The 21040-nt window shown below is 39.4% G+C and overlaps 1 protein-coding gene across 3 annotated transcripts in view; it reads left to right on the plus strand.

Annotated features, from left to right (window-relative positions):
- Positions 1-21040, plus strand: part of abl1 (ABL proto-oncogene 1, non-receptor tyrosine kinase) — a 79938-nt gene that overhangs the window by 30805 nt on the left and 28093 nt on the right. For 2 of the 3 annotated variants that reach the window (XM_062959031.1, XM_062959030.1), the window contains exons 2-4: positions 10328-10501; positions 12025-12320; positions 13908-14180. In XM_062959031.1, the coding sequence (XP_062815101.1) occupies positions 10328-10501; positions 12025-12320; positions 13908-14180 (743 nt within the window). Of the gene's footprint in view, positions 27-10327; positions 10502-12024; positions 12321-13907; positions 14181-21040 lie in introns of all 3 variants that reach the window. The other variant, XM_062959032.1, reaches the window with a different exon arrangement.

Genomic DNA, 21040 nt, shown 5'->3' on the forward strand with positions numbered 1-21040 from the left:
CTCTTCTTCCAGCTGCTATTTGGAAGGTAACTTTGAAGGGACGGCTGTTTGAAGATCATGATGCACTTTGCCCAGCTCGTTTTATGTTTTCATTGCTGTGTTTCTCAAGTGTTTTATAATGATTGTGTTTTTTTAATGCCTTTTAAATTTATTTGTGTGTTTTTGTATTTGATATTATTGTATGTTGGTTTTATATCTGTAAGACGCCCCGAGTCCCTCTGGGGAGATGGTGGCGGGGTACAAAAATAAAATTATTAGTATTATTATTATTTTGGGAAATCAAAGGCGCCCGATTTTTTGGGGGGCGGGGGGTTGTCTGCAGCCCCTTTGCATAGGCTCCCTGTGTGCTTTCATTGGGAAGCATTAGCTTTTGTTGTCTGAACCTGAACCCCTCCTTCACAAAATTGCGGCCTTGGATTGTTTTCTGTTTTGGGATTGGGAAGGAAATGTCTGCTTTTAGGTAGCTGCCAATCCAGGCGATTCTCATTAAACTACCCTTTGCAAGAGCCTGCCTGGTTCTTTCCCATTTATGGTTGAAGACTACGGAGAGAGCTTCTAAAACAAAGCCATATCCGTGGGCTTGTTTGATACCTGGACTCAACTTAGATCCGGGGACAAAGAGTTGGGCCTTTAAGAAGAATTTTAAACAAGGGTTAGTCTTTGAGAGAGATTTGTGTCGGCAATTCAGCCAGAAAGCAATCGTAATCATATAGAAAACTAGCTGTGCCCGGCCACGCGTTGCTGTGGTGTAGTCCTAAGTGGGGTTTTCTTCGTGGCATTCAAGGAGTCCCCTAGGTATGAAGCAGCCAGGCTTTGAAGCTGCAAGGCTATGCAATGGTATTCAATAATAATAATAATAATAATAATAATAATAATAATTTTTTTTTCTTATACCCCGCCCCATCTCCCTGAAGGGACTCGGGCCGGCTTACATGGGGCCAAGCCCGAGCAGAACAATAAAAACAAAACAATAAAACCAATAATCAGACAATAAAAGCAAGTCATAAAAACCTCATACAAGATAAAATGTTAAAATCATGGATTAGGTTCAAAGAATCTAGGCCAAAGTGCTAAAAGTGCAAGTTGGCCAACAATGGAGTCCCCTAGGTATGAAGCAGCCAGGCTTTGAAGCTGCAAGGCTATTCAATGGTATTTAATTTGGTCAACAATAGAGTCTCCTAGGTATGAAGCAGCCAGGCTTTGAAGCTGCAAGGCTATGCAATGGTATTCAAGTTGGCCAACAATGGAGTCCCCTAGATATGAAGCAGACAGGCTTTGAAAATGCAAAGCTATTCAGTGGTATTCAAGTTGGCCAACAATGGAGTCCCCTAGATATGAAGCAGCCAGGCTTTGAAGCTGCAAGGCTATGCATTGGTATTCAAGTTGGCCAACAATGGAGTCTCCTAGATATGAAGCAGCCAGGCTTTGAAAATGCAAAGCTATTCAGTGGTATTCAAGTTGGTTAACAATGGAATCTCCTAGGTATGAAGCAGCCAGGCTTTGAAGCTGCAAGGCTATGCAATGGTATTTAATTTGGTTAACAATGGAATCCCCTAGGTATGAAGCAGCCAGGCTTTGAAGCTGCAAGGTAGCTCCTTGGAAAGTGATGAGTAATGTGGCCAAATTTGGTGTGATTTGGTTCAGTGGTTTTGTTGTTTACTCGGTCCTACAAACGTACATTACATTTATTTATATATATATATGTGTGTGTGTGGGGGGGGGGTTTGATTATTTTGCTCTTTTATTGTCTGTCTAGAAATATGTGTGTGTGTGTGTGTATGCATACATACATACATATATACAGACATTTTTCATCTGTTAATGTTCTTTTTTAGTTTAAAAAGTTTAGGACTTCTTAATATTGTGAGCAATGTTCAAAGGAAGAAGCGAAAAGCTGTTTTTGTTTAATCCATACCAGTTTACAGTATTATTTATGGACTCTATTTGGAATGCTGGGGGTGAGAATACAGTTTTAACTCTACTACAGACTTTCCATTTGGACTTAAGCAAGTTATTTAATATCATTCCCCCGGTCCCCCAGTTTCTAGAATGAGCACATATTTATTTTCCCTGTCCAGAAATATAAATATATTTTTCTTCTGGCATTCTTTGGTCTTTTCAGACAACCCTTGGCTTGCTTCTTCCAGGGCTTTGGAGAGTGACTTGGATGTGATTCATATGCAAACATCACGTGTGCCACGAGGCTGTTCTCATTGGTCGGTTTAGAGAGCCCAAATCGGGACAGATGATTTTCTTGAACCAGTCAGCACTATCTGTTGCAAGGATGTTGAATCTGGGCCAAAGAATTCTCCATGAGATTCTTCAAACAAAAGTTTTAAAAAGTTAACCATAACCATAACAATTCTAATCGGTCCTTTTGGAATAAAACTGTGGCTCCTCTTGGCTTTCAGAATTGAGAAATCGTCTTCTGAGATACTTTGAGGGCTCAAGCAACCTTCTTTTCCATGCAAATCAAAAGCAGTGTTTCTTTTCCCTCAAAGTTTCCATCTCCTCGGCCAGCTTCTTGTTTTGGAGAGTTGTCTTCCCGGTATTTGTGTTTTGTCGTGTGCCTTGGTGTCATTTCAGGCTAAAGCAGACTTGTCACGGGATATGAACATCCTTTATCAGGAATTTCGAAACCCCAAATACTGTACTCCAAATTGTCCCCTTTGCCTTCTGATGGTTCAATGTACACAAATGTCATACAGTAGAGTCTCACTTATCCAACATAAACGGGCCAGCAGAACGTTGGATAAGCGAATATGTTGGATAATAAGGAGGGATTAAGGAAAAGCCTATTAAACATCAAATTAGGTTATGATTTTACAAATTAAGCACCAAAACATCATGTTATACCACAAATTTGACAGAAAAAATAGTTCAATACACAGTAATGCAATGTAGAAACCTGGCACCAAAATATCATGATGTATTGAAAACATTGACTACAAAAAAGCGTTGGATAATCCAGAACGTTGGATAAGCGAGTGTTGGATAAGTGAGACTCTACTGTACAAACATTTCCAACCCTCCTCCCCAAAAAATCCAAAACACTACTGGTCCTAAGCATTTCTGATAGCCTGCAGTTTCAAAGAAACCAAGGTTCCTTGGATTTTATTGATTTTCCTCCTTAGGGAAATCTGAATATGCACACCTATATATATAAATGGGTAATGAAATTTCGGCCTAGGACAAAACAACAAAACTACACATCCCAGAAACACTAAACTTGGTAGCACAACCCCTCATCCATGCCTCTACGTTCCTACAACAAAAAGAAAAGAAAAATAAAGTCCTAATTAGAGGGAGAGGAATAATTGCTTTTATCCAATTGCTGCTAGTTAGAAGGCTAAGCTCAGCCCACTTGGTCTCTTAACAACCCACTCAGCCCAGGGGACAGGCAGAGTTAGGCCTCACTTAGGCCTCTTCCACACTGCCTATAAAATACAGATTTTCTCATTTTAACTGCATTATATGGCAGTGTAGACTCAAGGCCCTTCCACACAGCTATATAACCCATTTATAATCTTATATTATCTGTTTTGAACTGGATTATCTTGACTATTTCCCATACCACCATACTTCGCCACAGCAGCGCGTGGCCGGGCACAGCTAGTCTATACATAGAAAAGGGTAATGAAATTTCAGCCTAGGACAAAACAACAAAACTACACATCCCAGAAACACTAAACTTGGCAGCACAACCCCTCATCCATGCCTCTACGTTCATACAACAAAAAGAAAAGAAAAATAAAGTCCTAATTAGAAGGAGAGGAATAATTGCTTTTATCCAATTGCTGCCAGTTAGAAACCTAAGCTCAGCCCAGGGGACAGGCAGTTAGGCCTCACTTAGGCCTCTTCCACACTGCCTATAAAATACAGATTATCAGATTTGAACTGGATTATATGGCAGTGTAGACTCAAGGCCCTTCCACACAGCTATATAACCCATTTATAATGGACTTAATGTCAGGGGGAAACCTTTACCCTTTACCTTAACTACCACCAATTGCTCAATACTTTATTTCCCATACCACCATAGCTAGTTTGTTGTTGTTGTTGTTATTATTATTATTATTATTATTATTATTATTATTATTATTATTTCAATCATTTATACCCCGCCCTTCTCACCCGAGGGGACTCAGGGCAGCTTACAAGTGGCAATTGATGCCGTTACACTGATATACAATGAACTAAAACGTTAAAACAGTCATGAAAATTCTCAGTGTGTTTTGAGGCTCGGGCCATGCCAAACCCTCTTTGATTGTAGCCCAGCTTTGGCGTCCACAAGGCCTGTTTGGTCTCCTTTTCTTCCCACTTGAGCCCACCTGGTAAATATTATCTTAAGAGGCAGGAAGGCCCAAATGTTTGGCAGCTGCGGGTGCTCGGTCCTCCCCTTCCCCCAATTTAAGGGGATGGGTAGATGCGTTCTGGTCTCCGGGCAGATGTGCTTGGAAAACGAACTGCGTCCGAATGTCCCAAGGAGAGGATCAAATGATCTTGCCATTTTCAAAAGATCCTGCTCTTAAAGCAGAAGCCTTTTATTTAAAACCTCACTCCGTCTTATTCTAGCAAACCTGTTTTGAAAGTAACCGGAGAAGCCGTTTCTTGAACTCGGAGCCATTTGATGCTTTCTGGTATGGCTGAGTGTCCGATTACAGTCACCCCAGCCCAGCCCAGGGCAAGAAACAACCAATGGAAGTTTGTTCTTTTTCTTGGAAAGAGCTGTTCTTTGTGAGCCTTTTCAGTGTCTTTCAGCCAGATCCCGTTCCCAGTCTGACTGACTCCCATTGTGAGCAATGAAGACCTCATTCTCCTCCTCCTCCTCGGCCCATATAATGGGGCCATTCGATTCTAGCACCGTTTTCATCATGTCAAGTCAGTGCCAGTCAATCAGATTATACAGACAGACGCGGTTACCTTATTTGTACACCTCTTGAGTGCTTTTAGGAAAAACATTCGAGGGCAAGTTGGATGCTGGATGGAATGAGTTGTTGTGTGAAATGTGTCATTGCATTTGACAATTTGCAATCATGTCGGAAGCAGTTCAATGCATACCGTGATGATAGATCACTTGGCGTGGTTTATTGCTGGTCTAAGAGAAGCAGTGTTCTCCCATTTTACAAAAGAACTAGACGAAGTAGGCAGGGCCTACCCTTCCAACTGGCACCTAGGGAAAAAACAGCTTTTCCTTGTCCTCTAATTTGGACTTCATTTTTCTAGGGTTTTTTTCGGTTTATTGCTGGTCTAAGAGAAGCAGTGTTCTCCCATTTTACAAAAGAACTAGACGAAGTAGGCAGGGCCTACCCTTCCAACTGGCAGCTAGGGAAAAAACGGCTTTTCCTTGTCCTCTAATTTGGACTTTATTTTTCTAGGGTTTTTTTTTTGTTTGAAAGACATATTTTGGATGATTATGTCTTTTGTGGCCAAATTTGGTGTGATTTGGTTCAGTGGTTTTGTTGTTTACTCCATAGTAAACACACATTACATATAGATAGATAGATAGATAGATAGATAGATAGATAGATAGATAGATAGATAGATACATGGATGGATGGATAGATAGATAGATAGATAGATAGATAGATAGATAGATAGATAGATAGATAGATAGATAGATACATGGATGGATGGATGGATGGATGGATGGATGGATGGATAGATAGATAGATAGATAGATAGATAGATAGATAGATAGATAGATAGATAGATAGATAGATAGATACATGGATGGATGGATGGATGGATGGATGGATGGATGGATGGATGGATGGATGAATACATGGATGGATGGATGGATGGATGGATGGATGGATGGATGGATGGATGGATAAATACATGGATGGATGGATGGATGGATGGATGGATGGATGGATGGATGGATAAATACATGGATAGATAGATAGATAGATAGATAGATAGATAGATAGATAGATAAAGGTAGATATAGATTAGAAATTGGATGGATGGATGGGTGGATAGAGAGAGAAAACTAACCACAGACAGATAGAGAAAGAGAGAAAAATAGATAAGATAGAGATTATATGGAGACAGAAAGAAAGAAAGAAAGAAAGAAAGATGGATAGATAGATGGATAGATGGATGGATAGATAGATAGATAGATAGATAGATAGATAGATAGATAGATAAAGGTAGACATAGATTAGAGTGAGAGAGATTGGATAGATGGATGGATGGATAGAGAGAGAGAGAAAACAAACCACAGACAGATAGAAAAAGAGAGGGAAATTATATGGAGATAGAAAGATAGATAGATAAGATAGCTAGAGGTAAATAGATAAATAGATAGATGAAGGTAGACATAGAGTGAGAGAGATTGGGTGGATGGAGAGAGAGAGAGAGAGAGAGAGAGAGAGAGAGAGAGAGAGAGAGAGAGAGAGAGAGAGAGAGATGGATGGATAGATAGACAGACAGACAGACTAGCTGTGTTTGGCCACGTATTGCTGTGGCGTATGGGAATCTTTTGTTGACCAGGTATAATAGCAGTGAATAGCCTTGCAGCCTCAAAGCCTGTCCGTTTTCTTCTTATGGGAATCCTTGTTTGGTGAGCTGGAATACAATGGAGTAGTGTTGTCGAAGGCTTTCATGGCCAAATTTGGTGTGATTTGGTTCAGTGGTTTTGTTGTTTACTCAGTCCCACAAACATACATTACATTTTTATATATATATATAGATTGCAGGAAGCGCTAAAGGTGATATTTTTGTGTTTATAAGCCTGCACTAAAATGGCAGGACATCATCCAGACAAAGGAAAGTCCTTTGAAGTCCCTTTGGCATGGTTTCTCTCTTTGAAGTCTGCCAGGCATCAAAAAGCTCTCCTGTCATGTGTTTGTTTGTTTGTTTAAAATATTTATATCATGTCCATCCACTGCATTTCCATTCGCAGGCTGAAATATATTAAAACCCAACTCCAAAACAATCAGGGATAAAAATAACCCGGATGTTTGTGTGACTTTAGCCAAGTGTGAGCAGGATTCAAACACTCTATATGTACATTAATATTGCAGACACCATTGCACTAGTGTCTTGTGGATGGCTGTCAAGCGGTAGAGGCCAAGCCAAGTCGGAAGTGGAATGGAGCTTATTGGTCAGTGGTCTGGCAGCGCTGGTTCTTGGCTTGGTCAGCTGGAACAGCCCAAAAGGATAGATCTTTGCATTCGGTATGCTGTAGTATATACAGTATCTATAAAAATGTAATGTGCATAATTAGGACTGAGTTAGCAACAAAACTGGTGTGAGAGAATTGGCCATCTGCAAGGATGTTGCCCAGGGGACATTGCCCGGATGTTTTGATGTTTTTACCATCCTTGTGGGAGGCTTCTCTCATGTCCCCACATGGAGCTGGAGCTGAGAGAGGGAGCTCATCCGTGCTCTCCCCAGGTTGGATTCGAACCTGACAGCCTTCAGGTCAGCAACCCAACCTTCAAGTCACAAGGCTTTAATCCACTGCGCCATCGGGGGCTCCATATAATAATAAAAATGCAGACTGTGCAAGGAAACCGACAAAACCATTGATCATATCCTCAGCTGCTGTAAGGAAATCGCACAGACAGACTACAAACAGAGGCACAACTATGTGGCCCAAATGATTCATTGGAACTTATGCCTCAGGTTTGCTGTGTCATACAATAATAATAATAATAATAATAATAATAATAATAATAATAATAATAATAATAATAATACATTACACAGTCCTAGACACTTGGGAAGTTTTCAACTTGTGATTTTGTGAAACGAAATCCAGCATATCTATCTTGTTTGTTGTGTTATAATAAAATAATAATAATAATAATACCTCACACAGTCCTAGACACTTGGGAAGTGTTTGACTTGTGATTTTGTGATACGAAATCCAGCATGTCTATCTTGTTTGCTGTGTTATAATAAAATAATAATTATTATTATTTGAAAATACATCACACAGTCCTAGACACTTGGGAAGTGTTCGACTTGTGATTTTGTGATATGAAATCCAGCATGTCTATCTTGTTTGCTGTGTCATAATAAAATAATAATAATAATAATAATAATAATAATAATAATAATAATAATAATAAATCACACAATCCTAGACACTTGGGAAGTGTTCGACTTGCGATTTTGTGATACGAAATCCAGCATATATATCTCGTTTGCTGTGTTATACTGTGTCTTTGTGTCAATAATAATAATAATAATAATAATAATAATAATAATATGTCAGTTCACCCCCACTTCCAGTTGCTTGCCGACTGTTTATTCCAGGTGTTTATCCAGCTGCTTATTTAACTGCTGTAACTTTTCTTGAAGTTGGTGTGTGTGTGTGTTTTGAGCTCCATCCAGTCCATATGGCGCCTCTTGCTTGATAAGCGAGTTTTAATGGGCTTGAGAGGATCAAAGCATTCTTTGCGGCAAAATGATTAATCAGCTTAATTTTCTCCAAGAAGCTTTACTGTTTCTTCCGTAATTGTGGCCATTAAAGCACGGCAGGGATGACAAAACGGATAATCTGCGTGTAAGAAGGAGCAACGAAGGGGAAGAGCAACGGAATTGCATGATGGGTTTAAAAACCTAATTATTTTGTGCCTGTCACCTGTGTTTTCAGAGGGAAAATAAGCGCGCAAATAGATGCAAAAGTTATCGGGAAGATAAATCTACATCTATAAAAATGTAATGTGCATAATTAGGACTTGAGTTAGCAACAAAACCACTGGGCCAAATTACACCAAATTTGGCCACAAAACTAATCACTTTCCAAGGAGTGACCATCAAAAAAAAAGGAAGAAAAAGAAAAGAGAAAAGACCAGAAAAATCTCCAAAATTAAAAAACCATTATGCGCATGCGCAAGATAAAAATGGCCAACAAAGGATTCCCATATGCCACAGCAACACGTGGCCGGGTAAAACTAGTTTCCTGTAAAAATCTCCAAACACAGAAGAAAATTGCATCACCAGAACTCTGTGGTGTATTTTAATCTTTGTTTTAATTTTTAATCCCAATACAGTAGAGTCTCATTTATCCAACATAAACAGGCCAGCAGAATGTTGGATAAGCGAAAATGTTGGAAAATAAGGAGGGATTGAGGAAAAGCCTATTAAACATCAAATTTAGTTATGATTTTACAAATTATTTTTCTGGGTTTTTAATTGAAAGACATTGATTGGATGACTATGTTTTTTGTGGCCAAATTTGGTGTGATTTAGTCCAGTGGTTTTGTTGTTTATTCCATGGGAAAAACGCACATTACATTGTTATATATATATATATATATATGTATACTAGCTGTGCCCGGCCACGCATTGCTGTGGCGAAGTATGGTGGTATAGGAAATAAAGTATTGAGGAATTGGTATTAGTTAAGGTAAAGGGTAAAGGTTTTCTCCTGACATTAATAATAATAATAATAATAATAATAATAATAACAACAACTACTTTATTCTTCTACTCCGCCCCATCTCCCCGAAGGGACTCAGGGCGGGTTACATTAAGTCCAGTTGTGTCCGACTGTACACTGAAGTGGATTATATTGCAGTGTGGACTCAAGATAATCTAGTTCAAAGCAGATAATATAAGATTATAAATGGGTTATATAGCTGTGTGGAAGGGCCTTGAGTCTACACTGTCATATAATCCAGTGAAAATCTGATAATCTGTATTTTGTAGGCAGTGGGGAAGAGGCCTAAGTGAGGCCTAACTCTGCCTGTCCCCTGGGCTACATGGGTTGCTAGGAGACCAAGTGGGTGGAGCTTAGCCTTTTAACTGGCAGCAATTGGATAAAAACAATTATTCCTCTCCCTCTAATTAGGACTTTATTTTTCTTTTCTTTTTGTTGTAGGAACGTAGAGGCATGGATGAGGGGTTGTGCTGCCAAGTTTAGTGTTTCTGGGATGTGTAGTTTTGTTGTTTTGTCCTAGGCCGAAATTTCATTACCCTTTTATATATATAGATATTGCAAGCCACGGCTTCCAGGCTCTGCTGCCGGCTGGACCTTGACCCGATTATAAGCCGGGGGAAGCTTTTTCAACTCATAAAAAGGGCTGAAAATCTCGGCTTATCTTCAAGTATATATGATACTCGCTGTACCCGGCCACGTGTTGCTGTGGCTAGGACTTAATTTTTCTTTTCTTTTTGTTGTATGAATGTAGAGGCGTGGATGAGAGGTTGTGCTGTCAATTTTCGAGGTTGTGGGGCGTTTTGTTTAGTTGTTTTGTCCGGTGCCGTGATTCCATTACCCTTTTATATATATAGATTAACTCTGAGAGTAATATTTTCTTCTTCTTCTTCTTCTTCTCCCGTTCCCTTTTTCCTTGTCCCTTTTCAGAAGCCCTTCAGAGGCCAGTTGCCTCTGAATTTGAGCCCCAAGGCTTGAGCGAAGCTGCCCGCTGGAACTCCAAGGAAAACCTTCTCTCCGGTCCCAGTGAAAATGACCCCAACCTTTTTGTGGCCCTGTATGATTTCGTAGCAAGTGGGGACAACACTCTCAGCATCACTAAAGGTAAGGGCTGTCTATGGGCAGTCACTATTGAACTGATGTTACAGACTTGTGTGTTTTCCGGGCTGTCTGGCCATGTTCCAGAAGCATTCGCTCCTGACGTTTCGCCCACATCTGTGGCAGGCATCCTCAGAGGTTGTGAGGTATATGGAGAAACTAAGCAAGGTTTATATATCCCACAGACTGTTGAGGGGGGCGGGGCAGACTGTATTTTGTTGTTGTTGTGTGTCTTCAAGTTGTTTCAGATTCAGGGCAACCACAAGGCAATCCTGTCACAGAGTTTTCTTGTCAGGATTTATTCAAAGCAAATTTGCCTTTGTCTTCATCTGAAGCTGAGAGAGTGTCACTTGGCTAAAATCACCCAGTGGGTTCAGAGCCACAGTCTGAGGTTCAAATTTTGACATCACACTTTTTGAATTCTTTCCCTCTCTTTTTCCTACCTACCTTTCTTATCTTCCTCCTCCTTTCTCTCTTTCTTTCTTTCTTTCTTTCTTTCTTTCTTTCTTTCTTTCTTTCTTTCCTCTTTCCCTTTTGTTCCCTCCCTTCCTTTTTCTTTCTTTCTTTCTTTCCCTCTTCTTCCCACCCACCCACCCTCCCTTCCTTCCTTCCTTCCTTCCTTCCTTCCTTCCTTCCTTCCTTCCTTCCTTCCTTCCTTCCTTCCTCTTTCTGTCTTTCTTTCTTTCTTTCTTTCTTTCTTTCTTTCTTTCTTTCTTTCTTTCTTTCTTTCTTTCTTTCTTTCCTCTTTACCTCTTCTTCCCATCCTTCCTTCCTTCCACACAGCTATATAATCCATTTAGAATCTTATATTATCTGCTTTGAACTGGATTATCTGGACTCCACACTGCCATATAATCCACTTCAGGGTGCATTTTATACAGCTGTGAAGAAGGGTCCTCATATAATCCAGTTCTAAGCAGATAATATAAGATTATAAATATAATACAGTAGAGTCTCATTTATCCAAGCTAAACAGGCTGGCAGAAGCGGATATCTTGGATAATAAGGAGGGATTAAGGAAAAGCCTATTAAACATCAAAATAGGTTTTGATTTTACAAATTAAGCACCAAAACTTCATGTTATACAACAAATTTGACAGAAAAAGTAGTTCAATATGCAGTAATGTTATGTTGTAATTACTGCATTTACTAATTTAGCTCCAAAATATCACGATATATTGAAAACATTGACTACAAAAATGGCTTGGATTATCCAGAGGCTTGGATAAGCGAGTGTTGGATAAGTTGGATAATAATTACTGTGATATAATAATACAGAACAATATAATCTCTAAAACCAAGACAATAAATAAAGAGCAACACTCTGAAAGCATAAGCCACAGCAACGCGTGGCCGGGCAAAGCTAGTAAAATATAAAACGAGAATATTAAAACAATAGTTAACTGAAGCAGCAATGTAAAAATAAAATGATGAATTGAAGTGTATAGAAGTTAAGAACCTAATATGCTTTCCTGTGCCTATGGAAACAAACGTGATGGACTGATTACTCGTTTCTTGTGAATGGACAGGTGAGAAGCTCCGTGTCTTAGGCTACAACCACAATGGCGAGTGGTGCGAAGCCCAGACCAAGAACGGCCAGGGCTGGGTCCCCAGCAACTACATCACCCCCGTGAACAGCTTGGAGAAGCACTCCTGGTACCACGGTCCCGTCTCCCGGAATGCCGCCGAGTACTTGCTCAGCAGCGGCATCAACGGCAGCTTCTTGGTGCGGGAGAGCGAGAGCAGCCCTGGCCAGCGGTCCATTTCACTCCGGTACGAGGGGAGGGTTTACCACTACAGGATCAACACCGCCTCCGATGGGAAGGTGAGACCAAACTCTTCGTTGGTTTGAAGTTGTCATTCACAGCATAACCTAATTTGATGTTTAATAGGCTTTTCCTTAATCCCTCCTTATTATCCAAGATATTCGCTTATCCAAGCTTCTGCGACTCTACTGTATATACAATATATTATATACTAGCTGTGCCCGGCCACGTGCTGCTGTGGCAAAGTGGTGGTGGTATTGGTTAAAAATTGTTGTGTAATTTTTATTTGACGTTATTTGTATTGTAAGTTATCTTTTTATTTATTATATTTTATTATTTTCTTGTATTATTTTTAGTTATTTTCTGTTATTATAGTATTTTATTGTCTTAATTTTTTTAGTGTTTTAAATTATTTTTAGTGTTTTTTTATTATTTTTTATTGGGTTGCTAGGAGACCAAGTTGGAAGAGCTTAGCCTTCTAACTGGCAGCAATTGGATAAAAGCAATTATTCCTCTCTCTCTAATTAGGACTTTATTTTTCTTTTCTTTTTGTTGTATCAACCTAGAGGCGTGGATGATGGGTTGTGTTGTCAAATTTCGAGGTTGGGGGGCTTGTAGTTTTGTTGTTTTGTGGGTCGCCGTGATGCCATCACTCTTTTATATATATAGATTTATAAATTATTGCATATTGTATACAATAATAATAATAATAAGGAGCCCCGGTGGCGAAGTGTGTTAAAGCACTGAGCTGCTGAACTTGCAGACCGAAAGGTCGCAGGTTCAAATCCCGGGAGCGGAGTGAGTGCCCGCTGTTAGCTCCAGCTTCTGCCAACCTAGCAGTTCGAAAACATGCCAATGTGAGTAGATCAATAGGTAAGGTAATGGCTCTCCATGTAGTCATGCCGGCCACATGACCTTGGAGGTGTCTACGGACAACACCGGCTCTTTGGCTTAGAAATGGAGATGAGCACCAACCCCCAGAGTCAGACATGACTGGACTTCACGTCAGGGGAAACCTTTACCTTTTATCTATATATATAAAAGGGTGATGAAATTTCGGCCTAGGACAAAACAACAAAACGACACATCCCAGAAACACTAAACTTGGCAGCACAACCCCTCATCCATGCCTCTACGTTCATACAACAAAAAGAAAACAAAAATAAAGTCCTAATTAGAGGGAGAGGAATAATTGTTTTTATCCAATTACTCAGCCCAGGGGACAGGCAGAGTTAGGCCTCACTTAGGCCCCTTCCACACTGCCTATAAAATACAGATTATCTGATTTTAACTGGATTATATGGCAGTGTAGACTCAAGGCCCTTCCACACAGCTATATAACCGATTTATAATCTTATATTATCTGCTCAGAGACAGACATGACTGGACTTAACGTCAGGGGAAAACCTTTACCCTTTACCTTAACTACCACCAATTCCTCAATACTTTATTTCCTATATCACCATACTTCGCCACAGCAATGCGTGGCCGGGCACAGCTAGTACAATATATATATATATATATATATATATATACACTCACATTATTTGGATTGAGAGCATGAGAGGAGTCGGTGAGGCAGTGGTGAAAGGAACTTTGAAGGCTAGTTTGAGTGACGGCTTTGCTTTTGTGGTTGTGTCCTCCAGCTTTACGTCTCTTCCGAAAGCCGCTTCAACACCTTGGCGGAGCTGGTCCATCACCACTCGACGGTAGCCGACGGGTTGATCACCACTCTGCACTATCCGGCTCCGAAGCGGAACAAGCCCACCATCTACGGCGTGTCCCCGAACTACGACAAGTGGGAGACGGAGCGGACAGACATCACCATGAAGCACAAACTGGGAGGGGGACAGTACGGGGAGGTGTACGAAGGAGTCTGGAAGAAGTATAACCTCACGGTGGCTGTGAAAACCTTAAAGGTAGGTGCTGTTGTTTATAACTATCGGTAAAGAGACTATTTTGGTTCGAATCCCACCGCTGCCACCAAATTGTAAAGAGACGATTTATGACTTCTAAGGTTCTTTCAGGCAAGGGGGAAATCTTTTTAAACCCACCTTTGCCACCAATTTGCGAAGAACCTATTTAATAACTATGAATAATGAATATATATAACTGCTGCCACCAATCTGTAAGATGTAGCCACCAAAGACACAAAGGGGAGACCTTTTACTTTATCTTTCTTTGTTTCTTTGTCACTTAGATGGTAGTGTAACTTAGGTTATAATATATGCACTAGAGTCTTAGATGTTGAAGGAACAATAACAAGTTTATTCAGGCACAGAGCTTAGTGGTTACAATTCTCCTTAGAGGCACTTTCATTAACAGTTACAATGTTAGAATAAGATGAGTCAAACTCCCTAAAATGTCTTTCATTAATTTAAAGTAGTCAGAACTTTGCCACTTTTAAACTGTAGACACCCCTGTGATATACAATCACAGATTCTCTGTTCCTTACCAGGACACAGACTACATTAAATAAGTCACCAAACTTATTTTAAACCGACTCAAAATGAACAATTGAGTCTCCTTGATCCCCTCAGCCTAGGAGCAATCTTCCCTGTGCCTCATCAGAGCACAGACTAAAAAACTTTTTTAAAACTCTGCACTTCTTCATCAGACCGGCAACTTCTTCATCATCCATGGCAACCAGCCACTGAGTGCAGGGAAGCAATAACTGCAATACTCACCCTTTTAAAACATAAACATACACAATTAAACATAACATCTATAAATCAAAAATTCATACTTCATTACACTATTCCTTTGTAAAGGGATCCTCCAAACCCTAGGGGCATGAAGAGAATCTTACAGTGGTCTGTCAGATATTGATTTAATTGTCTGAAAAATCCACAAAAATCCACAAAAATTCACACAGGCTGTATTTACTTTGTTATATTTCTGTAAATAAGGATTTCCCCTCTTTCTCCTTTCCCCTGAATGTGCACAGACACAAACTCAAAATACACAGAACTATGGCATGGTGTTGTGATGCCTTTGTTTTGTATTGTTATATTGTGTGTTGAGGCCTTGGCCTTTGTAAGCCGCATCGAGTCCTTCGGGAGATGCTAGCGGGGTACAAATAAAGTTTAATAATAATAATAATAATAATAATAATAATAATAATAATAATAATAATAATAATGCTCTCAGGAGGTATCTAAGACAGTTGTTTTTAAGGCATTGCGACTTATTGTTGTTAGTCGTTCCCATTGTAACCCTTGATTTTGGCCTAAAAGAAGGAAATCAAATACAGTAGAGTCTCGCTTATCCAACATAAACAGGCCGGCAGGATGTTGGATAATAAGGAGAGATTAAGGAAAAGCCTATTTAACATCAAATTAGGTTATGATTTTACAAATTAAGCACCAAAATATCATGTTATACAACAAATTTGACAGAAAAAGTAGTTCAATACGCAGTAGTTATGTTGTAATTACTGTATTTACGAATTTAGCACCAAAATATCACGATGTATTGAAAACATTGACTACAAAAATGCGTTGGATAATCCAGAACGTTGGATAAGTGAGTGTTGGATAAGTGAGACTCTACTGTAGTCCCAGATTTCCTTCCAGGATTATTTTGAAATATATGGAGAGAGTGACACCTAGTGTTAGCATTGCTGATCAGAAGACATTGAAAGAGATTGTTGTACATGGAAATAATGGTATTAAATAGTTTTTGATGTATTAAATACAGTTATATATTACAATTATACATTTTTTGTTATTTAAACTATACATATGGGTTTTTTTTCTCAAAGTAACACACCACCCAAGTCATGCTAGGTTTTTTGGTGAATTTTGACACACCAAGCGCAAAAGTTTGCCCATCATTGACCTAGGCCAATGATGGGCAACCTTTTCTGCTTGGAGTGTCAAAATTCACCAAAAAAAAACCATAGCATGACTTGGGTAGTGTGCCACTTTGAGAAAAAAAAATCCATAATTTCAAAATATATATAGTTTAAATAACAAAAATATATAATTATAATATATAACTGTATTTAATAAATCAAAAACTATTGACTACCATTATTTCCATGTACAACAATCTATGGTACCTCTTGCAGTTTCCACGATGATTTCTCTCTATTGTCGTTTCAATGTAGTCATGAGTAATGAATAATATAATAATAATATAATAATAATCATATGCTAATATACTACAATAATAATAGAATAATAATAGAATGTGTGTATACACACACACACACACACACACACACATATATACAGTATATAGGGAAACTTGTACTTCCATTCTTCATTCTTTGCAGTAGTTCCAAACACTGTATATCATTTTTTCCCCATTTTCTACCCTTCTTCACCCCTATTCTGTTTTCTTTTATGTTGGGTCTTCCTTTCTTTTATATGTATATCTACACACATAAATAGCTGTGTTTATAATTCTATTTCGTTAGATTTTCATATATTCCTTTAAGAGACTCCAGTCGGTACTTCTAACATTATTTCCTGTGACTTTTTCAGTAAAAACGTTAACTTATCCATATCCATGATGTCCATTATTTTAATTAATAAGTCCTCTTTTGTTGGCACTTTTTCCTGTTTTCCTTTTTTAGCATAAACCATTCTTGCTGCTGTAGTGATGTATACCAATAAGATGTCCTTATTTCTGTCCAATTTTTCTTCCTCCCCTATCATACTCAATAGAAAATATTCAGGTCTCAGTTGAATTTTAATTTTTAAAATCTCTTGAACTGTTGCATGAACCATTTTCCAATAATTATTGGCCTTTTTGCATGTCCACCACACCCACTTGCCTAGTTTTCAACAGACCTCACAACGTCTGAAGATGTCTGCCATAGATGTGGGTGAAATGTCAGGAGAGAATGCTTCTGGAACATGGCCAGGCAGCCTGGAAAACTCACAGCAACCTAGACCATGAAAGCCTTCGACAACAATTGAGAAAGGTGTTTGATCTGCCATTGCTTCTCAGTTGATGAGGATGCAACAAATACACTAGTTAGTTCCCAGAAAGAGCAAGATTTGTGTATGTGTATAGGGACACTAAATGGTGTTGCCTGGCCTCCATTGGCTTCTTCAGGAAATCCTTTCTCCTGCTACTTTGATGTGCAGAGATAATGAATAATGTTAGAAACATGAGCACAGCGTTTGCATCAGGAGTCCCGGCTCAGATGCCAAATCCTCGTGGAAGCCGCAGTAGGCATTCCATCACGAAATCTCTCGGCTGTTTTATTTTTATTTTGTGCAAGTCGAAAGCCAGGTACTTTGCCACGCTCCGCCGCTGGTACCAAAACGCTAGATAAATACTTAATGAAGGATGACTGGAAGCAAGAGCGGAAAATAATGCCAAGCCGTTCCTCTGCCTCTCCCTCCCACTCCCGCTCCGCGAGTGACTTCTATTCTGCAAAAACCTCCAAAGAGAAATTCCGACGAGGCGCAGGGCTGGCATTATGCATGCCAAAAAAGCAGGCTTGAAAGTCGCCTCCTAATCCACCTTTCTCAAATCCATCAATCTCCTGTTCTTGACAGCAAGGATTATGACTCTCTCTTCAAAGGTGTGGAGAATCACAAAGGAGACGTTTGCCTTTTAAATACTGTATATACTCGAGTATAAGCCGACCCGAATATAAGCTGAGGCACCTAGGTGATTTTACCACAAAAAACTGGGAAAACATTGACTCCAGTATAAGCCGAGATACCAGTAAAATTACATTAATTGGGGCATCAGTAGTTTAAATGTTTTTGAATCTTTACATCAAACGGTAATTTAAGATATGAGTGTCCAACTCTGATTAAATCATTATTTTCATCTTCTTCAATGTAAATGTGCTTATGTATCCTTTTAATAATAATAGAGTAAAATAATATATGTAATAATAAATAGAGTAAAATAATATATGTAATAATAAATAGAGTAAAATAATAAATGTATTAATAATAATAATAATAATAATAATAATAATAATAATAGAGTAAAATGTAATACAGTAGAGTCTCACTTATCCAACACTCGCTTATCCAACGTTCTGGATTATCCAACGCATTTTTGCAGTCAATGTTTTCAATATATCATGATATTTTGGTGCTAAATTCATAAATACAGTAATTACTACATAGCATTAGTGCATATTGAACTACTTTTTCTGCCAAATTTGTTGTCTAACATGATGTTTTGGTACTTAATTTGTAAAATCATAACCTAATTTGATGTTTACTAGGCTTTTCCTTAATCTCTCCTTATTATCCAACATATTCACTTATCCAACGTTCTGCCGGCCCGTTTATGTTGGATAAGTGAGACTCTACTGTAGTAGCAACAATAATAGAGAAAAATAATAAATGTAATAATACCAATAATAATAGACATGTACCATATATTCTCGAGTATAAGCTGACCCAAATATAAGCCAACCAGGACCCCCACCCGAGTATAAGCCGAGGGGGGCTTTTTAAAAAAACTGGGAAAACATTGACTCCAGTATAAGCCGAGATACCAGTAAAATTACATTAATTGGGGCGTTAGTAGTTTAAATGTTTTTGAATCTTTACATCAAACTGTAATTTAAGATATGAGTGTCCAACTCTGATTAAATCATTATTTTCATCTTCTTCAATGTCAATGTGCTTCTTCAATGTCAATGTATCCTTTTAATAAAAATAGAGTGGAATAATAAATGTAATAATAATAAATAACAATAATAAAACTTTATTTATATACCGCCCTATCTCCCGGATGGGACTCAGGGCGGTTTACAGTCATAAAAGCAACACAAACATTACATAACAACATAATAACACATTATTAAACAAAGTAAAATAATACAATCTATATATATATAAAAGAGTGATGGAATTCGAGCACCGAGCAAAACAGCAAAACTAAATACCCTCCAAACTCCAAATTTGACAACAGAATCCATTATCCACGCCTCCAGGTTGATACAACAAAATATCGGGTCAGAACCTCCGCGGGATCCACTCGCCCCACACTCCTCCAAAACAAGGGCGGGAGAGGGAATGGCCAGCTTGGCCTTTCCGCTCTCTCTGTGACCCCTCCTCCCATGACGTCACTCCCCGGCCGGCTGGCCGACAACGGCTGTTCCCCACGCGCCCCCTGCCCGCAAGCCCCTCACTCGCCGCCATCATCAGGATCCCTCACCAGAGCACCCTCTTCAGCTTCTTCACCAAGTCAGGGAAAACGCCAGGAAGTCACAGGTACCTCCTCCAAGCCAACTTGAATACCATTGAATAGCCTTGCAGCATCAAAGGCTGGCTGCTTCATACCTAGGGGACTCCATTGTCGACCAAATTGAATACCATTGAATAGCCTTGCAGCATCAAAGCCTGGCTGCTTCATACCTACGGGAGTCCATTGTTGGCCAACTTGAATACCATTGAATAGCCTTGCAGCATCAAAGCCTGGCTGCTTCATACCTACGGGAGTCCATTGTCGGCCAACTTGAAGACCATTGAATAACCTTGCAGCATCAAAACCTGACTGCTTCATACTTAGGGGACTCCATTGTCGATCAACTTGAATGCCATTGAATAGCCTTGCAGCATCAAAGCCTGGCTGCTTCATACCTAGGGGACTCCATTGTTGGCCAACTTGAATACCCTTGCAGCATCAAAGCCTGGCTGCTTCATACCTACGGGGAATCCTCTTTATGTCACCTTCCATGCCACGAAGAAAACCCCACTAAGGACTACGCCACAGCAACGCGTGGCCGGGTACAGCTAGTTATAACAATAAATAACACTTACATGACCAGATCAAGGGGACAGGAACCATAAACCCAAAACATTAAAATGCATCATTTTATTATTATTTATATAATAATAATAATAATAATAATAATAATAATAATAATAATAATAATAAGACAGTGCAAAAGAAAACACACTGATAAGGGAGGATAAGAGAGAAATATATCATATATTGCAAGCAATAGCCTGCAGGCTCCGTTGCCGGCCTTGTAGAGCTGAAAAACTCAGCTTATATTCGAGTATATATGGTACCCTCCTATCTGTCTTTAAGCGCCGGCAGAGGGAGACAAGACCTTTGCTTTTTCTTCTGGGAAAATGCCGGAGAAACACCATTTGTCTTGCAAGGAAACAGCCCTTTCCGAACCACTTTGACGGCCTCCTCCCGTGCCGCCACCGAAACGCCCTCTTCCCCGGCAGAAAACAAGATTGCGGTGGTAATATCATAATGGGGGGAAAGGCCACCCCACGGTGGTGGTCCCTACCGATTCTGTTTTTTGATGGATTATTTTTGCCGCAGCCTATTTATTATCCTGTTTCAAAGTGGCTGCAAGCAGCTGAGAGCCAGCTTGATAAAGTAGTTTCTGCAGAGAGGAAAACGAGGGCCAGGCTCCCCCATTCTTTAGCTTTCGGCTCTGTGGGGCCACCAAGGAACACTTCAATTAGCAAGGCCTATTGGCTTGAAGAGGGACCGAGAGAGGGAGAAAGAAAGAGAGAAAGAAAGAAAGAAAGAAAGAGAGGAGGAGACATTGAGAGTGCTTCAGCCCAAACAGCCCTGTGGGAAATTGCATTTGTAAGCCACCCTGAGTCCCTGAGGGGAGATAGAGGCGCGGTACAAGAATAAAATAATAATAATAATAATAATAATAATAATAATAATAATTATTATTATTATTATTATTATTATATTCTCGAGTATAAGCTGACCCAAATATGAGCCAACCAGGACCCCTCACCTGAGTATGAGCCAAGGGGGGCTTTTTTAGTCCTAAAAAAAGGGCTGAAAAACTAGGCTTATAGTCGAGTAT

This window comes from Anolis carolinensis, unplaced genomic scaffold, assembly GCF_035594765.1.
Source record: "Anolis carolinensis isolate JA03-04 unplaced genomic scaffold, rAnoCar3.1.pri scaffold_7, whole genome shotgun sequence".
NCBI lineage: Eukaryota > Metazoa > Chordata > Lepidosauria > Squamata > Dactyloidae > Anolis > Anolis carolinensis.